At 44.5% G+C, this 24,151-nt stretch overlaps 1 protein-coding gene across 2 annotated transcripts in view; it reads right to left on the bottom strand.

Annotated features, from left to right (window-relative positions):
• Positions 1-13,948, bottom strand: part of LOC147622364 (protein CHAPERONE-LIKE PROTEIN OF POR1, chloroplastic-like) — a 29,410-nt gene extending 15,462 nt beyond the window's left edge. Inside the window, exons 1-2 of one of the 2 annotated variants that reach the window (XM_086823477.1) lie at positions 13,792-13,948; positions 13,584-13,696 (exon numbers count right to left, since the gene is read on the bottom strand). In XM_086823477.1, coding sequence (XP_086679603.1) covers positions 13,584-13,696; positions 13,792-13,880 — 202 coding nt within the window. In that variant the 5' untranslated portion in view covers positions 13,881-13,948. The remainder of the gene's footprint in view (positions 1-13,583; positions 13,697-13,791) is intronic. The other variant, XM_086823478.1, reaches the window with a different exon arrangement.
• Between the last annotated feature and the right edge of the window lie 10,203 nt (positions 13,949-24,151).

Raw genomic sequence — 24,151 nt, 5'->3', positions numbered from 1 at the left:
GCATATATACATATGCATATACATATGCATATGTATATATGCATATGCATATATATATATATATATATATATATATACATATGCATATATACATATGCATATGCATATATACATATGCATATACATATGCATATGTATATATATGTATATATATATATATATATATATATATATATATATATATATTAAAGGACGGAAGGACCAGATGTACGAGAGATCAGAGCAAAGGGATTGAAGACCTCGAGAGCACTCAACACACAGCATGGATCATCTACCCGCACTCCCGGAGGACCAATTTCTCTCACCAGAAGTTGATTCTCCAAACTCTGATCTGGATTACATAGGGAATGGGACTTCTTACTAAGTGGATGTTAGAAGTCATCTCCTGTCTAGATTTATACACCAGGGCCTTGTTGTGGGTGTGCCCGCCCTTATGAGGTGTTTTATCATTTTTCCTCACTCCCCGCATTTTTCCCCTATTTTTTCCCATTTTTCCGTAGTGTGGATGGATGCCAGATGGTTGCCAGGAGCCCATGGCGCTGGCCGACTGCACCTCTTGGCTGGCCGACCTGTTTTACACAGTCGTGTAGGTGCTGGTGGCTGGCCGACTTGGTCTTTCAATCGTGGAGGCTACTACTGCTGGCCGACTGCTTTATGCAGTCGTGGAGAGCCTCTAGCACAGGCCGACTGCATCTATGGGGCATATAAATATGCCCCATGCTCCCCACTACTGTGTGTATCATATTCGGGATCTTCTCGTGTATATCAGAGCAGAGTTACACGCCTACATCTATCTCTCTCTTGTGCTGTTTTTTCTGCCTGCGTTTTTGCTCGTGTTCCCAGATCTGGTCATCATCTCCGCTACGTATTCTGACATGGTATCAGAGCCCTAGGCTCTAGATAGGTCTTGGGATTTGTGTGAGCAAGAGGGGGACTGTTTTGTGGCTGATTGGTGGACTGTTTTGGGCTGATCGGGAAGAGAAATGCAAGAGGAAGGCGGGCTGATTTGCTGGACAGCCACTTGCAGGTTTTAGTTCTTCTTTGTTCCCATCCACCCACCCTTTTCAGAGTACATCCCCGCAATGGCAGATCTGTTTGAGATGGCCGAGAGACATGTGAAGATCCCGACACTCCCCACGTTCCCGGTGGACCGTCAGTTGGACGGGAGCAACTACGGCATATGGAAGGTGATGATGGAATCTCTTCTGGAGTCTTACGACCTCGCCGATTTCGTCGTCATTGGTGTTCCACGGCCGGAAGTAGAGGAAGGGGAGTTACCGTCGATCCGAAAGGACCGGGAGGCCCAGACACAGAGGTGGGATCGTGTCAACGCCAAATCCGTTCGTTTATTTTCCTCAACTGCACACCACATGTAATCAATCATGTAGAGCACATGACGCTGGCCAGAGGTATATGGCAGCATTTGGCCTCACTTTACAACAGGGTATCACCCATGAAGAGGATTTCCTTGGAAGTACAGATGCAGGTTATGAGCCCTGCAAAGTCGTCGACGATGCGGGAGCATATTAACAAGCTGCAGGCTCTTCAACAAGAAGTTCTTCAGGCTGGGAAGGAGATTTCGTCAGAGGACATGGCCATCACGTTGCTGTCACACTTGCCCTCTTCGTACTCAGCATTTTACTCCTCTTTGATTACCAGTGGCAAGCTCAGCACCATCACGTGGGAGGAGCTTGTGCCCATGGTCCTGGACCAGGAGGAACGATTCACGAACCCTCCTCGAGGTGGAGGTTCGGAGGCCTTTACTGGCCAACGGTCGAAAGGCCGTAACTCGGGCAAAGGGAAGGCTTCATAGAGAAGTCTTCTGAGAAGAAGTCCGACGCTGACCGCGAGAAACTGAAGGCAGAGAGGACCTGTAATGATTGTGGCGAGAAAGGCCACTACTGGAGGCAGTGTCCCAAGCGGAAGACAGAGAAGGATGAAGATTCCTCAGCAGCAATCATGAAGACTCCGGCTTTTGTGCACCTGGAGGTGGTGGACACTGATGTTTCATTTTCTTCAGGCAGGGAGGAGATTGGAGGACTCTCCGCAACGGATACTCGGGAGTGGATTCTCGATAGTGGTGCTTCCAGGCACATGACTCCTTCCCGTTCCGGTTTACAGGATCTCTGCAGGTGTTCTGGTCATATTCTTACTGGGGATACGTCCACTATCCCAGTTCACAGTGAGGGCAGGATGGAGATAGTTCCCAATGGCAGAGGAGGTGTTGTATGTTCCGGCACTTGGTTTTCATCTGTTGTCAGTGCATCAGGTTTGCAAGACTGGCGTACGGGTGGAGTTTGATGAGCATTTTGTTGCTCTCCGGGACAAAGCAACAGGCCAAGTGGTTTGGGAAGGTGGAGTGGAGAATGGAGTTTACAGGCTTTCAGCACTCTCTCTCCCAGGTCCTCAGGTATGTGATGAGTGGCAATCTGGTAATGGCCACTTAAGTGTGGATACGCTGCAGGTACGGGCTTTCCGGGACCAGATGGTGGATAGCTTGCCAGTAGATGGCAACAGTTGGCAGGAACTTTCCAGTACCGATGTTGGTAGTTCTTGTGTTCGTCAGTCAGAGGAAGCTAAACATGTCACTTATGCAGCTGTATGGTTCATTGATCTGGTTGATGGACACCAGTTTGGACGAGAGCTTCCTGATGAAGCAGTTGAGCTCATGGTTGCAGATGTCTCTTTGGGAGGCAGGATTGCGTTTCCTGTGGTTTCTGCATTGTTGGATGGAGTCCGACTCCACGGTTGGAGTGACTCAGTTTGGGGAGGAGATCCGGACACGAGGAGATCTACTTATGGCCCAGGAGCAGTTTTACGGAGCAGCAGGAGGTTACATTGCAGGTTTGGGCTTCCACTGGAGGAACCCATGGTCATCCAGAGGCACTTTGTTCGTGAACATATCGTTGCTGACATCTTGCTAGAGTTCTGTTCGACGGAGGACAGTACAGTGGACCTCTTCACGAAGTCGCTCTCTCAGGATTTGCTCAGGCGGCACCCCAGCTCCCTGTGGTTGGTTTCACAGCTAGGAGCTGAGAGGGGGTGTCATCTCCTGTCTAGATTTATAAACCAGGGCCTTTGTTGTGGGTGTGCCCGCCCTTATGAGGTGTTTTAACATTTTTCCTCACTCCCCGCATTTTTCCCCTATTTTTTCCCATTTTTCCGTAGTGTGGATGGATGCCAGATGGTTGCCAGGAGCCCATGGCGCTGGCCGACTGCACCTCTTGGCTGGCCGACCTGTTTTACACAGTCGTGTAGGTGCTGGTGGCTGGCCGACTTGGTCTTTCAGTCGTGGAGGCTACTACTGCTGGCCGACTGCTTTATGCAGTCGTGGAGAGCCTCTAGCACATGCCGACTGCATCTATGGGGCATATAAATATGCCCCATGCTCCCCACTACTATGTGTATCATATTCGGGATCTTCTCGTGTATATCAGAGCAGAGTTACACGCCTACATCTCTCTCTCTTGTGCTGTTTTTTCTGCCTGCGTGTTTGCTCGTGTTCCCAGATCTGGTCATCATCTCCGCTGCGTATTCTGACAGTGGAGAGCCCCGTTCAAGATCCTTCTTTGCGAGGCAATCAACCCATGTACATCCACTCATCCTCACCACCTTTGCCATGACAATTGCCCTTTCTGACTTTATTAGATCTTGTTTCCGAAGGGGGATTCATTCCTTCTGCCAGTGTGTCAATGTGGGACCTTGGCATCCATCATCTTCTCTCATGGTCCCCTTTTTGGCTTGAGAGGGGGTGTGAGAAAACAGTATTTTTCCAGCCCTAAAAGGGATTTTTCTGTTAGAAGTCATCTCCTATCTAGTTTTATACACCATGGCCTTTGTTGTGGGTGTGCCCGCCCTTATGAGGTGTTTTCCCATTTTTCCCCACTCTCCATATTTTTCCCCTATTTTTTCCCATTTTTCTGAGGCTTGGGAGGGATGCCAGGTGATGCCAGGAGCACCCTATTGCTGGCCGACTGGATCTACATCAGTCGTGGGCTTCAGGGCTGCTGGCCGACTGGATTTGATCAGTCGTGGGCACCTATTTTGCTGGCCGACTGCATTTATGCAGTCGTGGGTCTTTTTTATCAGTCGTGGGCATTCCTTCTGCTGGCCGACTGCCCTCTATGGGAGGTATATATAGGACCCCAGCCCCCATACCTCATTTGTATCATTCCTCGGGATCTTCTTGTGTATATAGAGCAGAGTTACACGCCTACATCTCTCTCTCTCTTGTGCTGTTTTTCTGCCTGCGTTTTTGCTCGTGTTCCCAGATTTGGTCATCATCTCCGCTGCATATTCTGACATGGTATCAGACCCTAGGCTCTAGATAGGTCTTGGGATTTGTGTGAGCAAGAGGGGGACTGTTTTGTGGCTGATTGGTGGACTGTTTTGGGCTGATCGGGAAGAGGAGAAGCAAGAAGAAGGCGGGCTGATTTGCTGGACAGCCACTTGCAAGTTTTAGTTCTTCTTTGTTCCCACCCACCCACCCTTTTCAGAGTACATCCCCGCTATGGCAGATCTGTTAGAGATGGCCGAGAGACATGTGAAGATCCCGACACTCCCCACGTTCCCGGTGGACCGTCAGTTGGACGGGAGCAACTACGGCATATGGAAGGTGATGATGGAATCTGTTCTGGAGTCTTACGACCTCGCAGAGTTCGTCGTTGTTGGTATTCCACGGCCGGAAGTAGAGGAAGGGGAGTTACCGTCGATCCGGAAGGACCGGGAGGCCCAGACACAGATGTGGGATCGTGTCAACGCCAGGGTCCGTTCGTTTATTTTCCTCAACTGCACACCACAGGTAATCAATCATGTAAAGCATATGACGCTGGCCAGAGGTATATGCCAGCATTTGGCCTCACTTTACAACAGGGTATCGCCCATGAAGAGGATTTCCTTGGAAGTGCAGATGCAGGTTATGAGTCCTGCAAAGTCGTCGACGATGCGGGAGCATATTAACAAGCTGCAGGCTCTTCAGCAGGAAGTTCTTCAGGCTGGGAAGGAGATATCGTCAGAGGACATGGCCATAACGTTGCTGTCACATTTGCCCTCTTCGTACTCAGCATTTTACTCGTCGTTGATTACCAGTGGCAGGCTCAGCACCATCACGTGGGAGGAGCTTGTGCCCATGGTCTTGGACCAGGAGGAACGATTTACGAACCCTCCTCAGGGTGGAGGTTCGGAGGCCTTTACTGGCCAACGGTCGAAAGGCCGTAACACGAGCAAGGGGAAGGCTTCATCGGAGAAGTCTTCTGAGAAGAAGTCCGACGCTGACTGCGAGAAGCTGAAGGCAGAGAGGACCTGTAATGATTGTGGCGAGAAAGGCCACTACTGGAGGCAGTGTCCCAAGCGGAAGACCGTGAAGGGTGAAGACTCCTCAGCAATCATGAAGACTCCGGCTTTTGTGCACCTGGAGGTGATGGACACCGATGTTTCATTTTCTTCAGGCAGAGAGGAGATTGGAGGACTCTCCGCAACGGATACTCGGGAGTGGATTCTCGATAGTGGTGCTTCTAGGCACATGACTCCTTCCCGTTCCGGTTTACAGGATCTCTACAGGCTTTCTAGTCATATTCTTATTGGGGATACGTCCACTATCCTAGTTCACAGTGAGGGCAGGATGGAGATAGTTCCCGATGGCAGAGGGGGGAAGCATTCCTCCCAGGTGTTGTATGTTCCGGCACTTGGTTTTCATCTGTTGTCAGTGCATCAGGTGTGCAAGACTGGCGTACGGGTGGAGTTTGATGAGCATTTTGTTGCTCTCCGGGACAAAGCAACAGGCCAAGTGGTTTGGGACGGTGGAGTGGAGAATGGAGTTTACAGGCTTTCAGCACTCTCTCCCCCAGGTCCTCAGGATTGTGATGAGTGGCAGTCTGGTAGTAGCTACTCAGGTGTGGATACGCTGCAGGTGCGGGCTTTCCGAGACCAGGTGGTGGATAGCTTGCCAGTAGATGGCAGCAGTTGGCAGGAACTTTCCAGTACTGAGGTTGGTAGTTCTTGTGTTCGTGAGTCAGAGGAAGCTGAACAGGTCACTTATGCTCTGATGTCTCGTCGTGTTCGAGACATAGAACTTCCAGTAGTTAAGGATGTTCTTTCCACGGAGACCTTTCGGAAAGCCAGGCAGGTGACAGGTGATTACTTGCAGAAGGAGGTGGTTTCTCCAGGCTTTGTGGTTCCGGATTCAGAGGGGGTTGTTGACAGGTTTCATCAGGTTTCCAGGACTTGTTTGTGCACCATAACAGGTGTTGATCCTTGTGAGCAGTGTGATGTCTCTGTGACTCAGAAGCTGTATGGTTCATGGATCTGGTTGATGGACATCGGATTGGACGAGAGCTTCCTGATGAGGCAGTTGAGCTCTTGGTTGCAGATGTCTCTTTGTGAGGCAGGATCGCGTTTCCTGTGGTTTCTGCGGCATGCGAAGGATCATGGACTCTTGTACACAGGAGGGGAATTGTTGGATGGAGTCCGACTCCGCGGTTGGAGTGACTCGGTTTGGGGAGGAGATCCGGACACGAGGGGATCTACTTCAGGCCCAGGAGCAGTTTTACGGAGCAGGAGGAGGTTGCATGGCAGGTTTGGGCTTCCACTGGAGGAACCCATGGTCATCCAGAGGCACTTTGTTCGTGAACAGTTTGTTGCTGATGACATCTTGCTGGAGTTCTGTTCGACGGAGGACAGTACTATGGACCTCTTCACGAAGTCGCTCTCTCAGGATTTGCTCAGGCGGCACCCCAGCTCCCAGTGGTTGGTTTCACAGCCAGGAGCTGAGAGGGGGTGTTAGAAGTCATCTCCTGTCTAGTTTTATACACCAGGGCCTTTGTTGTGGGTGTGCCCGCCCTTATGAGGTGTTTTCCCATTTTTCCCCACTCTCCATATTTTTCCCCTATTTTTTCCCATTTTTCTGAGGCTTGGGAGGGCTGCCAGGTGATGCCAGGAGCACCCTATTGCTGGCCGACTGGATCTACATCAGTCGTGGGCTTCAGGGCTGCTGGCCGACTGGATTTGATCAGTCGTGGGCACCTATTTTGCTGGCCGACTGCATTTATGCAGTCGTGGGTCTTTTTTATCAGTCGTGGGCATTCCTTCTGCTGGCCGACTGCCCTCTATGGGAGGTATATATAGGACCCCAGCCCCCATACCTCATTTGTATCATTCCTCGGGATCTTCTTGTGTATATAGAGCAGAGTTACACGCCTACATCTCTCTCTCTCTTGTGCTGTTTTTCTGCCTGCGTTTTTGCTCTTGTGTTCCCAGATTTGGTCATCATCTCCGCTGCATATTCTGACATTTTCTGGGTATTTTATGTTTTGTTTGGGGTTTTTTTGTCTTGGCTGCTGGCATACACCTTTTAGGTTGACCGACCATCAACCCCCCCCCTTAGTATATATAGCCTTGCCTATCATTCATCATTCGTGTACCACTTCATTGTTATATCCCGTACCAACATAGGACAGCAGCCCACTCTCTGCTACAGGGCACCATGGGACAGCAGCTCTCTCTGCTATCATCAGCATTTACATCTGCTGGTACAAGCCACCTACATCATGGTTGACATAAGCGTTTAGTATTTACATCTACTGGTACAGGCCGCCTACATCAGGGTTGACTTCAGCGTTTACATCCTTTTACATCAGCGTTTCACATCAAGCTTACATCTGCCTATCATCAGGCTTACATCAGCGTTTTACATCAGCCTGTCATCGGCGCTTACATACATCTGGGCTGACATCAGCATTTATCTTCAGCCTTACATCAGGGCTCACATCAGTGCTTACATCAGCATATCATCTGCGTTTTACCACAGCCCATGGGACAGCAGCCCCCTCTGCTCTACATAGAGCATATCAGCGTTTTTGCCTCAGCTCTCGCCATCAGGACAGCGGCCCACTCTCTGCTACATTATACCATCGCGACGGCAGCCCACTCTCTACTTGGCTTCACCATCGACATCACATCAAGTACGCAACACCCATGTCACCAGAGCTTGCACCACTCGCGACGGCAGCCCTCTGCTCCTTTCCATCTCAAGTACGCAGCACCTGTGTCACCACAGCTTGCACCACTCAGGACAGCAGCCCTCTCTGCTCCTCACCACCCCTCAGGTACGCTGCATCCTTGTTATCCGAACTTGCACCCTCCAAGTATGCAGCACCCTTATCACCAGAGCTTGCACCTCCACCATCACTCGACACGACTGCCCTCTGTGCTCTTCATCTACCACCTCAGGTACAACAGCACCCTTGTCATCAAAGCCTCCATCACCTCATCTTCCGCTACCACTACCACCTCGGAGTGCCTCTGCATCCACTGATGCGAGCCTTCAACACCGACCACCTCTCGGAGTGCTTTGCCTCACATCGACACGAGTCTTCGTCATCGATTGTGCTTCAACTCCAACATCATCTCTGCTTCTGCACTGGTCTTTCTTCTCAAAGTCACCTCATATCAGAGGGCTCTTGTACATATTTGCACTCACCCTATATATATATATTCTCACTCACATATTTCATGCTGTGTGGTTTTGCTGTGATCTCTCGCACATCTGGTCCTTTCATCCTTTTGCCCTCACATGCTAATGTCACATCACCAAATAATATCTAGATATTATTGTGACCCCTCTAAGAGTTGGTTCACAGCCGTAAGAGGCTATTCATACACAAACACAGGTAAGACCTTGATTCCCAACAGCTTTCCCGAGATCTGTCCCACAGTAGATCATTGTTCACAGCCAGCTTGGAGAGCGAGAAAGAGACGAGAGTTGTTGCCACTGATATGGGCTGTAAGCGAGGAGAGAGATGAATAAATCTGAACCTGTACGGCTAATTTATGTTGCGACCAACAGAGAGGTGGGTATTGCTATTGTATGGCCTATTCCATGCGAGGGTGCTGTTGTATGGCTAGCACTTGAACAGCCAGTCTCGAGAGACACAGAAAGAGAGAGAGAAAGAAAGAAAGAAGGCTGTATTAACGTCTACTACAGGCCGAACTCGACCTATGAGACAAATCAATGTACAACTGTCAATATCTTCTGAATGTCCAGAAAAAAAAGGACAAAATGAACATGAAATAAAGTATGAAAGTACTGAGCTAGTGGGGGGGTGTGATGGATGGAGCACTACTGCTAGAGGCTCAGTATGCAACCTATATGCGTAGGGTATACAAGAATGCAATGCAAATCTGTCTAGCTCCAACCAGTACCATAATGGGGGTGTAATATGTGATACATAGGCGATGGCGAGGCAAAAATACCTCGGAGCATGATCTCCAGGTGTGAGTGTAAGTGAGCTAGCCGCTCCTGGATATGGTGTTGATGTTGAGCCTGTAGCTCTGTGATCTCCCTCTGATGTAGTCTGGGAGTCTGGTAGCCTGGTGCTCTCGATCTCCGTCTGGCTCGGAGGTCCGCAGCGCACTGAAGTGTAACCCCCTCCTGTGTCAGGGTAGGCACTGGGATAGATCTCTGGAAGAAATCAATGAGCTGGAGCTATCGCCCACCTCTCCCTGTGGTATGAGTCCGTATCAGTCTCTTTGTGGCACTGTGTCTCTAACAAGAACAGGCCAAATCTGCGCTGGTCTGCAGACTCCATGATCTGGCGGAGTGAGGGATGTCCACTTAAGATGGTGGTGTATCTCTCTCACACTATATGCTCTGCATCTGCATACATAATGTTCCTCACTCTCAACCTCCTCCTGGCATAGTCTGCATATCCTCTTTGCTCTGGGGATCCATGCTGCCCTACTTGCCTCAATCTCAAGCTGGTGTGATGACACTCTGAGCTAGCCAATCGCCACTCGGGCACTGTGAGGCATGTACACATCCATGTATCCAGGTCTCTATGAATCCATCCACTGAGATACGCATAAACTGATCTCTGTAGTATAGCATCTTCGGCGGACTGGGTGTAATCCAAGTCTCTTGAGTGTATCGCTGCCATAAATCCTGCCGAAGGACTCTATTCCTCTCAGAGTGAGAGAGCTGGATGTGAGGTGCATGTATACCATACTAGAAAGGTGGCAGGTGATCTATGTCGAGACCATGCTGAGTGAGCCACTGTATTATCTGTGAATACCATGATCTCCTATCTCCACTCTCTGCGAGCTGCCTGGACGCCTCAAAAGCTCTATGTGAGAGTCGATCTGATGGCATATCTCTGATCCTCTGTATGAAGCAGATCATCTGGAAGAGGGCCTCTACAAGGTGTCCAGCAAAGAGAGAGAGAATTGGCCAGTTTGAGGACAAGCTAACAAAAAGGAGAGACAAACCAGCTTTGCTGTCAGGCATCCCGAGGGCGACCAACAAAAGCAAGACACAATACTGCTGACAACTTGTTCAAAGGCGAGACAGAGTGAGAGAGAGAGAGAGAGTAGCTGCAGTCGGCCTCAGTCCTCTATGTGTGTGCCCTGTCTTACAGCAGCAGCTCCTCCTTTTTAAGGCTTCAAACCCCAATCCTCTTTTTAGCTGGGTCGGCCAACTCTAATAATATGGCTTATGCTTTTCCTTTTTCCAAAAGTGGCTTTGCTTGCTAAACATATCCAAGCGTTTGCTTTCTTTAGCCAAAGACTATAAATATGACAAAAGTTGGCCTTTTTTAGTGACCATGCTATAATAATATCTCTCAAAAGTGGGCGCCTAGCTTTTGTTGTCCTTGTGGGCCCACAAGCTGACCCACATGTCCATGCAGGGTGCCCATGAACCTTTTTATGCTAACCAAAGCCCATAAAAACTCCCGTTAAGTGCCTCGGCTTCAAATATCGGTTTAAACACCTGACACCTTCTCCAGAGAAATGCTTTTATCCTTGAGCATCTCCCTTCTAGTGTGGAAAATCCCCATTCTCACTTCGGTTCATTTTTTTTTTTGTGGGCTTCCCCCAAAACACTGATCACAAGTGGTAAAAGACTAGAATGGTGACACGAGCATTCTTCAATTTTCAATCTGGAGATCATCATGTTGGATCCGTTGTAGTTAGTTTGTCACATAAGTAACGAAGTAGAAAGACTAAAACATGGATTAACCTAAGCACCCTAGAGATTACCACTAATCAAACTTATCTTTCAAACGCCCAGTAGACAAGGAGAGAGAGACCTAATTTACTATCCATTGCAAAACTTGAGTATTTACAATTATGAACTTGGACCTTGGAAGAGAGCCTCGTTATGCATACTTATCTACTGATGCATGGATGACTTGTTGACTCACAGCTTTGTCCAAGCAAGACGAGCATTGGTCTTTAGCCCTATTTCAACTTTGGCATGAAGGAAAGTCCATGCATTACATCATTCCATCAATCAGATCACAAAGGGCTAAATCTAGATAGCATAGTTGGTTTGAAACGCGTGTCAACCAAGGTAAGACGTATGGTATGACCCGAACTGTTTCTAACATATGGTACCTCAGTTACCTTGCATTTTTTTTTCACTCACATATACACTCATGCATGCATATTGCATACATACATACATACATATAGTCCATACATACACGCAAACATACTGTACGTGTCTCTGTGTGTGTGCGTGTGGTCAATCAAGTTAATAAGATTTCGCTCCTCACTAAGATAACCTGTTGGTGGAAACAAAATCTAAAGAAAATTTGGCATAGTAAATTGCCACTCAAATCTAGATTGTTTTGTGGCAATGCTTGTTGCAAGTTCTCCCAGTTGGAGAACTTCTTGAAAAAAGACACATAGCTGCAACAAAATGCCCTTGTTGTCGTTGCATAAAGGAAACAATGATGCATCTTCTTTGGTCTTGTCCACAGACCAAAAGTTTCCTATGCCAAATTTCACATTTTCTTCGATTCAAATTTCCAAGGTATTCCTTCTCTAGATTTTTTTGGCTCTTTGGCAGATGGCTTTCTACATTGGATCTTACACAGCCCTTTCTAATGTGGACTAGATATGGGGCTTTGTGGACAATGTGGCATGCAAGAAATCAATGGGTTTTTCATTTCGTAGGATTGCACACTATCCCTACTTTCGTCAATCCTTGCGTCAATCTTTGTTTGACACCATCCACCTAGATCAAATCGACAATGGCCAATTGGCTTTGTTTTTTTAGTGCGTTTAACTTCTCTGACTGCTCTCTTTAGGAAGTTTGCCTCTTTTTTGAGGACTTGTTTCTTTGTACAGTGAAGCAACAGAACATAGCATTTTACCAAAAAAAAACCCCAAAAAAAAAGTGTGTGTGTGTACATTTGTACAGGTGTACAGTAGCTCCCCTCTGGAGATTGAAACTTTCAAAACTCATTCGAAACCCTTACTGTTCACATGTTTCTGAAGGTTGTGACAACCCTGCTAGATAGATATATAGATCAAACAGTGACATTAAGCAAGCCAAGGTCACTTGAGGGCAAATAGCACTAGCCAAATAAGTAGAGGCAAGAAGCAGAAAGGAGTTGAAATAAATCAACTTCAGCCAACTTTCACAACTTTTTGGACCAGCTACACATGTCACAATTGCACCAGACTTCGCAGGCCGATGAGACAGAGATGGCAGAGGACTTGTGAAAAGTTCTGAGATTTTCGGACCATTTATTACAGGCAGCTAGGTCAGCACCCGGCTACCAGAAAAAAGAACCCTTCTATCCTGAATCGTGTACACAGAATAGTCTCACAGACTCCCAGCTTTCCAGACCAGTTTATATCAGTTGTGCAGCCGTATAGTGGCCCTCATTTGCAACACCTGCAGGTTGTTAGAGGTGCAAATATTGTGCGAGGTTGGTGTTGGGTGACAGGCATTTAAACATCCCACATGAGGCAGGCCATGTGAATGGGGGGTATAAAGGCTTTTGTGGACCACTAGTGCCACTGAGCCCAGGAGAGGCCAGTTTCTATCAGTTGTGCAGCCGTATAGCAGCCCTCATCTGCAACAACAGCAGGTTGTTGGAGGTGCAAATATCATGTGAGGTTGGTGTTGGGTGACAGTAATTGAGAGGCCATGTGGATGGGAGGTATGAAGGCCTTTGTGGACCACCAGTCCACCTGAGCCTGACATTTTAAGAGAAGGGGAGACCAGCAAAGGAATTGGGCTCTCCACCAGCAACGCTACACTGTCCCTCCCCACATATTCATAATCATGGACATGGTGCTGGCCGCTAAAGTTGGCTTTCAAACATGGTACCACAGTTGGGGCACATTGCTGCTCTTCTTACTTGGTTGGCAGAAATCTCAGTCCACCAACCTTGCCTGTGGTTCAGTGTTGAAACATCCCACCTTGCGTGGAGTGTGTGTGTGTGTGTGTGTGTGTGTGTTAAGGGGGGGGGGGGGGGGGTGTCAGCGCGCAAGTCTTGTGGATGGGGAGTATGAATCAGGGCCACCTAAGCTCCCTCCAAATCCAGCCTTTTTAAGAGAGGGGGGACAAGCGACGGAGATGGGGTCTTTGCCAGAAATTCTGGTGCCTCCAGCTGCCGAACCATTAATTGGCTCTGTCTTAAAACTCCTATATGGGAACTTAAAACAACACTTTTACACAGTGAAGAGCTGTATGCGCTACCTCAGAAAAGAAAAAAGAATGAAACAAAAAAAGAAGCAGAAAACTGAGAGTAAATAAATGTCCACCCATTTTTATGCTGTGAAAGAAGCCATACCGAGTGTTTCCCCGTCGTAAGCATTATCCAGGGCACATGTGATTCCAGTGTTGGGGTGAGAAATCCTGAACCTCTTGTATGTCCATGATACTGGTTCTCTGAGACTCAAAAGCCTGTGTTGAAATTATAGAACCAGAATGTTGAAAGAATAGCAACACAAAGCATCAGAAAGGAATAAAAGACAAAAGGCAGGAGAAAGAAGGCTTACCTGGACTGCGAGGCCGGACGACCAAGGAATAGGGGCGTGGGAGGACGTGAGACCCGGAAACCAGCAGCAGGATGAGCAGCAGCCTCCATTCCTTTGCTCTTGCATACCTCTCGTTGTTATCTATATTTTATATATATGAAGAGAGAGAAAGAGAGAGAGAGCTTTACTTTGAAACACTCTCTCTCCTTTTTGGTCCTGCCCATTGCCCCCTTGGAGAGGGTGGACTAGTAAGGTCCATAAGATCTAATGGTGGTAGTATTTTTGTTGATTTGTATTTGCTGGTTAGGATACCTCTTCTCATTTGCAAATTTTCATAGTTTGTGATTTCTCTACTTTGGGTGATGTTCATGACATCGCTAAACTATAGTGAATTCTAATGCTTGCTTGTTGACACAAGAATGTGTTATCATATCTTTCAAGGACTGTGAAACATTTAAGTCTCGGAGTACCTACTGGCTGCTAGCATATGGCTTAAATGGGATAGTTTTTTGGGTCTCTTTGGTATCATTTGGGTGGACAATTTTTGGATCTCTTCGGTATCATTTGGGTGGATAATTTTGGTATCATTTGGGTGGACTAATGTGGGCTCATGGTAAATAGGGTTACAATTGAGTGGACCTTACCTTTTTTTGTATAAATGCCCCCTTATGAATGAAAGAGTACACACATGGTTTTGGCTCATTTCAATCTCTCTTGGTCTAGTGCTTAGCTTGATTAGCATCTCATTAGTGTCTCTTACTCTTCATTAGTGCCTCTCATGTTTTGACATTAGGCTTGTATGTAGCCTTGATTAGCATCTCATTTAGTGTCTCTTACTCTTCTTCATGAGTGTCCCTCATGTTTTGACATTAGGCTTGTATGTAGCCTTGATTAGCATTTTATTAGCTATTTTAATCATCATTAGAGAGTATTTGATTATTTTATATACAAGGCTTTTGTATTTAGATGGTGAGAAGGTTTTTTAACATGGGGCTTTTGCTTGTAGTAGGTTCATTCATGTATGTGTATTTGTTTTACCATTGGCAAAAATGGTTGGGTGTCCTAATGGTGGCTGCATCATGCCATGGCAGTTAAGCCCACTTCTACACAGAATGTCAAGTTTTAAGTCTTGTAAACCCAAGTCGGGACTACAAGGGACATAGCTTTAAAGCAAACCATGAATACAATATGCAAGAGCCCTTAAAAGACGTTTGGCATGTGCAAATTTCAGACAACAAGTGAAAGTGTGTAGAAAGATTATGTTAGTGTAAAGCATCCTTATCTACAAGTCGCTCATTTACAAGGTTGTATGTGAATCAAAACTCTACATATTAGAATGAAATTTATTGGATTTTCAGTTTTGTTCTTGCGTGCTTGCATGCATGATTCTTTAACTATTATGTATTGGCAAGGTAGGTTGTTTAAACATGTGCCTAGGCTTCCAATTTTAATTGTTCACTCTCTTAGAGAAGTGGGTCCAATCTAAAAAAGCAAGCCAAAGGTAAGAATACTTACTAACTGGGAGGACAAACCAGAAGTGGTCAAGAGCAGGAGCAGGCTTATTAGCAACCAAAGTCAAAAGACAAGGAACACAAAACCATAAAAAAGAGCCTGGAAATGCACTAAAACCAAAAGAACCTACAAATTTCCTTCAAGATACCAGTTTATTTTAAACCAATGGTAGTACCTAACTCAATGGTAGATGCAGTGGCTATTACCAAGATTTTAGTCAATTGTGGAGAAGAAAGTTTAGATGATTTGTAGATGGAGAAGCTTCTGTGAACGTACTATCTAAATTAACTCAAAGAAGGCTAAAACTCAAAGGCATGGTTTCAATATCATGATGGCATATCACAGGCTAGCCAAACCCTTAGGAATCCTTTCATTCAAATGTTATTGTAACCATTTGCAAATAAGACTTTGATTTATCTTTCATAGTTTTGAGAAGGTGGTTGGAGCCTATGTTGTTAGGAAGACCTTGGCTTAAGGCAGCTAGAGTAGTACATGATTAGCAAAATAAACTATTGAGTTTTTGCTACGAGGAAGAATTTAATATATAGGTTACTCAAGGATGTTATCTAAACTAGAATACTACCCACCACAAACTGAGAAAAAAAACAATAGATCTTGAAGATAGAATTCTTAATAAGGAAATTTTACTTGTCACCTTGGAACCATTTCAAGTATAAGAAGAAGACTCATAGGCATTTTTTAATGCCTACGAAGAATGGGAGAATCCAAAAGTGTAGGAAGAGGATTTGCAGGGACAAACAAGAAGCAGGTTAGTCAAACAAAGAAGATGAGTAGGAAGAACTGCAACAACAAGTAACTTTGGTAAGTAGAAAAACACAAGTAACAATCGGAGAGGACAATATAAAAAGAAAGGAGGACAAATCTAAGACAAAGCCAGCTGTTAAATCATGTGGAGGTCGAAGATCATAAATTACAACTTCCAAATGGATCCACAAAGAAAGGAGGTGATATCATCATAAAAAGACAAGATACTAACTAAAACCCTAAATCTTTATTTATTATTCTTTGTCATCTTCTATTTCATATCTGTTAGTGAAACTCTCTACATAACCTCCCATTTCCCACTCAAGTCTCAGAGGCATATGATGCAATAAGCAATGTTGTTACAACAAACTAGATTTGGATTTTTTCAAAGATGCCATTACTTTAAGAACTAAATCCAAATATGCCATTACTTTAAAATATCTACAAAAGTTTGATGTAAGTGGAAAATTAATACAATTGCAAGGCTATTGAATCTCCATCACATAAGAACTAATTGCTTATCAACAATTAGTCTTTATGTGCAGGGCCATTTAATTTCCATCACAAAAGAAATAATTGCTCATCCATCTACCATAACAATCCATATAGACTCATTCTAATAGAGATAGATCTAAGATAAATTATTTTGGAAGAAGCCATTAATGAAGAGAAGTAGGAAATTATGTTATTATATTCCAAATCCAATCCTACAATAGGCCCTATGGTTGATAATCAGAATAATTTTGTTAAATAGTGACATCTACATGATCTGTAAGTAAGAGAATCAAACATTAGTGGTAATAAAGAGTCAATCATGTTGAATTATTGTTGTTTGTAGAAGGTCAAAAGAGAACATAAATGAAGCAAGTTCCCAAGTAATTTGCATAGTAGACACCTGAAGATTTTGTTCATCTAAGTTGTTAAAGACCAGAATCATAATTGGCCAATTGGATTAAATCAGTAACCAACAACATAGTTTTTCTAGAACAAGGTAAGACATATGTGGAAGGACATCAAGACTTAATATGAAATTCTCAAAAAAGAAAACACATAAAGGAAATTGAAGGATAAATCCTTGCAAGAAAATCCAAAGAGTACAAGAAAGGGTAAGAATAGTAAAAAAAGGGAGAAGTCTGAAGGTTGGTTCCAACACCCAATAGAACAAAAAAAAAAAGTTCAATCTATAAAAGTAAGTACTAAGGGTTTGAGGGACCAGAGCGCTACAAGAGTAGCATATGAGCAACCTCAAAAAGAAATCCAAACACCAACACCAAGAGGATAGTTAGAATAAAGATAAGAAACTTTGAAGCCAACTCAACATAAACAGGAACCAAAACAAGAAACTCAACAAAAACAAGAAGAGTGGACACAAAATGAGTAGCACCAAAGACCAAGCATGAATGAATATTAACAAGTAGGAATAGAGAAATCAACAAAAATAGAGACTAAAACACATACAAAATCTCAAGAAGAGAGTCAAGAAGCATAGGAAAAACCCAAGGCAGAAGCATAGAATAAACAAAAGAAGAAACAAGAAGCGAAGATTATAGAAGAGGCCCAATAAGAAAAAGAGAAAGCTAGGAATGCAAATAACTAAAAAAAAGGGGAGCAAGTGAAAGGGAACTGGAAATAAAGAAGCAAGATGAGAAATCTAGTAAACAAGAATGGGGAAAAGTCAGCAGGACAAAACCATCAGTAAAATAACTAGAACAACAATAGGAAGAGGGGGAGAAGGGAAAATACGTACTTAACTTCAAATCACAACTAATTACTCCTATAGGAAGTTAAGCAACACTTTTTAATCCAACAAAAGCATGACATCCAAAGATAAGGTGAGTAGTAGTAGGAGAACTATACACACAAGCTTAAGTTTTGAAAGCCAGTAGTAGCAAGGAACTATACACACAAGCTCAAGTTTTGAAAGCCAGTAATAGCAAGGAACTATACACACTATCAGCTTTTGAAATCCAAGGAAGGAATCAAAGACACTCAAGATCTGAGGTTGGAGTTGAGCAAAATAGCAATTAACACTATTAATAAGCACTTATTGATTGCAGAAAGAATCCCAAGTATCATAGCCCAAAAGAAAAAGGAAAAGCTGGTTTAGGAAGATAAGAAGTGTTAAGAACAAACAACATCTGTGAACACTACCAGAGGACAAAGCAAAATCAAGCTAAAAAATCAAACTACTAACCCATCAAATTGAAGGAGGCAATGAGTAGAGTCGTGCATCATATAGATGCACGGTAATGAAATTGGATAGATGTGAGATAATAAAATCAAATCGATGCAAGGTAATAAAATTAGACAAATGTGAGGTAATAAAATTAGATAGATGCAAGGAAATGAAATCAAAAGTTACAAGAAATAATGCAAAGCTAGAAAGAGTAAGAGAAAGCTGAAAGAAGTTTGATTGTTGCCAAGAAGGTATCTTTATTCAAAGAAGATGGGCTCAACACATTATAAGACACACTTCAAGAGGTATCAACATGCAGGAAGGAAGAAGTAGTATAACTGATGAGAGCATCGATGAAAAGAAAGCAAGTGTGATGTAAGCCTAGAGCAAAATTGACGAATGAATCGAGAAGCGGGAGTGAAAGAAGATAGTTTCAAAAGTGAAGGCAAGGCAATTGATACTGATAGTTAGGAGGCGAGAAGACTAGATGAAGTAGTAGGAGTATAATGTAGAACACTACAAGTGGAATAGGTTAGAAGCAGGTTAATAGGTCATATAAGAGTAGAAGTCTATACGGATTTTGTTTGAAGTCCCCATGAATATAGTAAAAGTAGCGAGTCTTGAAGCTGTATCATGACAAGTGTAAGTCATTGTTATGGGCTACTACACCTCCAAGAGGGAACTCAATGCATTCACCTAAAGGAAGAGCAATAGAACACAACTATCGTAGGGAACTTACCAATGCTTCAAACTTGAGTCCCTTGAGGCCTCCAAGCTCACTTGTTGAGCTCTAAACCTCCAAGCTCCACCTCCACGCTGTCACCGTAGAGTCGCTCACACCATCGCATAAGGCAATCACTCTCTCTCACTCTCCCACACAAGCATGAATCATACAAGCATAGAAGAGGCACAAATGCTAGAATGCTCTCTCTCAATCTCTCTATCAAGACACAAAGAAGAGCTCTCAATAGCAAAAAGGGGGATTGTGTCTTTTCATTATGAGAAAATGCTTGATATACATTTGGCCCTTATTCACACTTGGACGCCCAAAACTTACTTAACTAGGCCTTGGGTGGCCAATATCTCATAATGTACAACTTTTATAGTGCCTTTTCATGGCACTTAGCATATTTGTTTATCCAAAATGGGATTAACATCCCCCCTACCTGATGTAGGTTCTGCTTCGAAACCTGTTACCGAGGTCTAAAGACCTGGTCACCGAACTCGTGATGGTAGAAGTTTCGGCGTGACAAGCTTTTTAAGGGTTTGTCTGAATGTTGAGTGTGAACATCAGAACCCTGTGTCCACCATGTCTTCAAACGTGACATACATGTATGTTGGAAGACACCGTAGACGATGGTAATACAACATCATATCCCTGTTAGATGGGCCTTGATTCATGTCGAATTGGAGTTGTTCAACTTCATATCCATCATAGGGCTCTTTGATCAATCAGGACCACGAGCAATTTCAAAAATTGAACACTGGCCACGATTATTGGGTCCGGGATACAGCACCATGCCTGTACCCAAGTGAGCATATGTTTCCTTTGCTCTCGTACATCTGTAAAGGTTGCTGGCATGAAGACTAGGAAATTGTAACAAACATGGGAGTCATGCTGCTTGGCCTCTTGAAACTCCAGTGGAGTCCATATTCTCTTTATTGGCATGTATAATAGGTCAACTCGCTAAGTTGGTGGCACCCACATATAGACTTGGCTGTATTCCGGAATAGTTAAGAATTCTCTTCTCCATTCCGGGTGTATTCCAAAATCTTCTAGTCTGGGATTTGCATCATCTGTGATAATAGTGGCATAGCCACCTCTTGTATGTATTGGGTGAGCTTTTCTCCACCTCCTGCGAAAGCAATAGCTGATCATGAAAGTGACAATTCTGATCTCCAGCAGGTTGGCTAATTGGGTGTGCCGCACCACATTAGCCCACAATGTACCCTCTCCAACCAAGGGGAGTAGTTCTTCTAAATCTGGGCAAGGCGCTCGTAGAGGGTATGGTACATAAGGTTGTTTTGTTGGTGTGACCTCGGAATAGGCTTTTGGCAGAATCCTTAGAGTTGGTTCAAACGGTGTTACTTGCATTAGTAATTTGAACATCAGCTTCGGCTTTAACAGTGGATTGCCAGCTCGAATGAAGCCCTCATATTCTGCACCAGATAATGACTCTAAAACTGTATCATCAATAAAAGCTTCAATATACTCTTGGGGAATAGTATAGCGTACCACCTGAGGTTGCCGTTAGGGAGACGGGTAAGGTGCCAGTATCTCCTCGGGGGCGAGAGGGTTAGTGGAAAAATATATTTGTTGAGGAGTGAAAGTAGAGAATATGTGGAGTCGGCCCAAGATTTGTTAGTAGGTGGGGCATTAGGATAGGGGTTAAGTAGTTTACTATAGTGACATTAGAATATATGGGGTAAGTGGAGATGGAAGATGAAGATGATGCCTCTTCCTAACCATGACTTGTGTTGGGGGGTGGGTGGCTAGGTTTGTGAGATTTCATAAACTCTTGAAGGTCAGGGATATCCTCAAGATCTATGGTAGGATATTCAATATGGGTGGCATCAAAAGTGTATAGTACATTGGTTAACATGGATTCTAAGTGTTTGTAGATATTAGAGTATAGTTTTAGAATTCCAGAAGGGTGATATAATGTAGGCTCACATAAGTTTAGATGTTGGTGAGTATTGTAGACTTTGAGCCACCCATGGCTTATAATCCATTGATAGCTTTGTGCTACCACCTCGTAGTTGGCCGATGTCTCAAGAATGTCATCTAGAACAAACAGGTCTAATTTTTCGACACTGTTGTCTAGAATTTTAGAGTTTTGTACTACTTGACACCGACTACGAAGGTTTAACACAATAGGATGTAATGGATAAAAGTAGATATCCTGTGGAGGAGCTCACAGCCCTTCATGCCCAGAAAGTACAAGAATTCCAGCAAAAATCCATGGCAAAAGAAGAGGAGCTACAAAGCCAGATCCAACAATTATCCTCAAGTCTGAAAGAAGCGGAAGGCAGGGCCACTCACAACAACAAGAAAGAGAACAAGCAAACAAGGCACATGCAAAGAAAGTGAGAGCTCTTAATGATGCCATCAATGCCAGTCAAGTCGAGATGCAAAGGATGGTGTTAGCACACCAAGAGGCAATGGCACAAGTCACCCAATAGTTACAAGACAGTCAGAAGCTGGCTCTGTAGAAAGACTTCAGAGAATCACAGAAGCTCACGAAAGAGAGGCTACAGCCAGACGTCTCCAAGAAGAAGCAACTTGGAAATTCGAGGAGTTGGATGCTGCAAGGATGGTCCGCGAAACCGTAATATCCAACCTCCTTAGCAGCAATGACTCCCATCTACAAGAGTTGGAACGCCAATTGGCAATACAGGACTGAAGTCAACGGCAAGAGCCTACGGATGAAATCCGCCTACACCTTGAGCAAGCCTCGGAAATAGGTCAGTTTTGCTAGTAACCCCTTGGGACCCTCCTAAAACTCTTACTTTGTTTTTGTCTACACTAACCCTCTCCTTACTTCAATATGATATAAATATGTCTGAGGACCTAGGCCTAGGTGAACTAACCCTCATTAAGCAAAATACTGAACGCGATGCTGACCCCATTATTATAATGGGAATTTTGCGGGGAGATATAGTATTAACTTGTGGGTAACCTCCTTTTGGAGTTTCTCCTTAGCTTATTCCAACTTTGCCTTAAGGTCTGTATTCTCTTTGATTCTCTAAACAATAGTTTGGCTTAGAACCAAATTATTGCTTTCCAGTGCCTTGTATCTGGGCTCTTGCCCCTCAATGGCCTTCAAACTCTTCATGATGACATCCTAATGCATGGCCTCTGCTACTACGCTAAGTGTTCCTTTAAAATCTGTACTTGTGTGTTTGACTCGGTATCCTGCTTCCAAAGTGCAACATTACGATCATGCAGCATGTGTGTTGAGGAGGTGGCAACGCCATACTCTTTGCTGTTGCTCCCATAGTGGTGCACTTGTGCTTGTTGCGGCCCCTTTTAGTCCAGCATGGTAGGTTTAACAGTTCATCCAAACCTTCCATAGTCTCCGGCATGAACTATTCATAATCGACATTTTGTAGGAAGGACAACTGGGGTAGTCTTTCTTCATCCTCTAGACGCCTTCTTTTGCTTGGGCTTGATGGCTCTGCACTCCTCGGTCTTTTACCTGTATCCATGTGGTCTACTGGATCTTGCACTGGGGCCGTTACTATCTCAATTTCTTGTGATTCCTCAGTCGGCACTGGAATTGATGCTATTGGTTTTGGTTCTATCTTTGTAGGTGTGTCTGCTAAGGTGGAATCCTTGAGTGTGGATAGGTTCGTAAAGATAAGCTATGCTGGGCTTGGAGGAGGAGTAATTTTCTGCATTTTCTCTTGAGTGGCTTGATTGACTGTGGCTTCTTTTGCAGTGTCAGTACTTCCTGGTATGATCTTATTTCTTGTGCCAGATCAGCCTATATTCTTTGTGCCACATCCAGGATGATGCCCCTCATTTTCCTTTCTGACTTCGTCTTTCTTCCTTTTTTTATCTCCTTCGTTATGGCTAGTGTTTCTACTAGGACAACTTGGCCCTCTTGCATCTCTTCAGTTGTCAGTGCTGGTTGCTCTGGCAGTAACGCTAACTGCATCTTCTCTGTTGGTTCAAGCTCTGGAAGAGGCCTTTTTGCCACATGGTTGAGGACTTGGGTCAGTAGGTAAGGGTTACATATCTTGGACTGATGGGCCTTGAGATAGTTGTCCATTTCCCTATGTATGTAATACACCCATTCCTCTTCCTTCTCTTCATGCACTTTAGCCAATCCTGTTCGGTGCGGGACCCTGTTGTTGTAGCGGTCCACTGGCTTCACCTGCATGATCAGCGAAGCTCTGCATGCTTTCTCCGTGACCTCATCCCGGATATTCTCATACTCTTCCCCATTGAAGTTATACGAACTCTTCTTCAACATAGCATCCAAAGGCATTTTGTCAAAAGCATGGGCGTATACCTTAACTGTTGGTGGGAGCTGCAGAGCTTCACAGATGACGTCCTATGTGATTAAGACCTGCTCTATTTTGCCATCGGCCTTTGTGATTGTGCCTTTTTTGTGGCTTTGTCATAAGTCTTTATGTACTCCGCACAATATTTCCCCCTCCCTCCTTGGGTGTGAGGAGTCTTAAAAAGATGAGGTGTATGCAAGAGGGGAGTGACATGCAAAAACACCCACACACTCGTAAATCATGAAGTGTCAATTTCATTGGGCATCATCTATGCCAATCCTCCACCATTGATAAATGCTTCATCCTCATCATCGACCGACAAAAACTCCACTAATATAAGTGCCGTCAACAACCTCTTCTCACCAGTAGTACTCTACCAAAAAATTTAGCACTAAATTTCCATTGATATTTAACAATGGCAAGCATTGTGCTTAAATCAAATATCTAATCCGTATGCATGCTAGTGGTGATCACATTAATGTGGTCTCAATTTGATGGTTCTCTAGATATTGCTCTTCATGTTGATGTGCTTACTTGTGATCGTGTGCTTACTTGGGATGATTCTCTTCATCACAATGATAATGATGTGATGATCGTGCAATCTTTTCTCTTTCTTGATCATCATGGTCATGATACTTCTATTGATCATGAGCGATGCGATGATTATGCAATTTTTTCTCTCTCTCTTGATCATCACGATCATGATACTTCTATTGATGATGAGCGTAATCATCTACTATGTGCTTCATTGGATGTTATGGTTCTAGTTCTTGGTGCTCATGTGCATGATGTACATGAGGATGATTTTCCAGATTATCTTGATCAAGATCCGCATACTCCATATATGTTTGTTCTTGAGAGTGTTCTAGGTTTGGGTTTTGGAGACTATTGATCTACATGGCAATGAGGCCATTTGGC

The sequence above is a fragment of the Cibotium barometz genome, chromosome 29 (assembly GCF_041138505.1).
Source record: "Cibotium barometz isolate CiBa-2024 chromosome 29, ASM4113850v1, whole genome shotgun sequence".
In the NCBI taxonomy this organism is placed as follows: Eukaryota; Viridiplantae; Streptophyta; class Polypodiopsida; order Cyatheales; family Cibotiaceae; genus Cibotium; species Cibotium barometz.
Note: the sequence above shows the minus strand (reverse complement) of the source record. Positions and strands in the feature narration are given on the sequence as shown.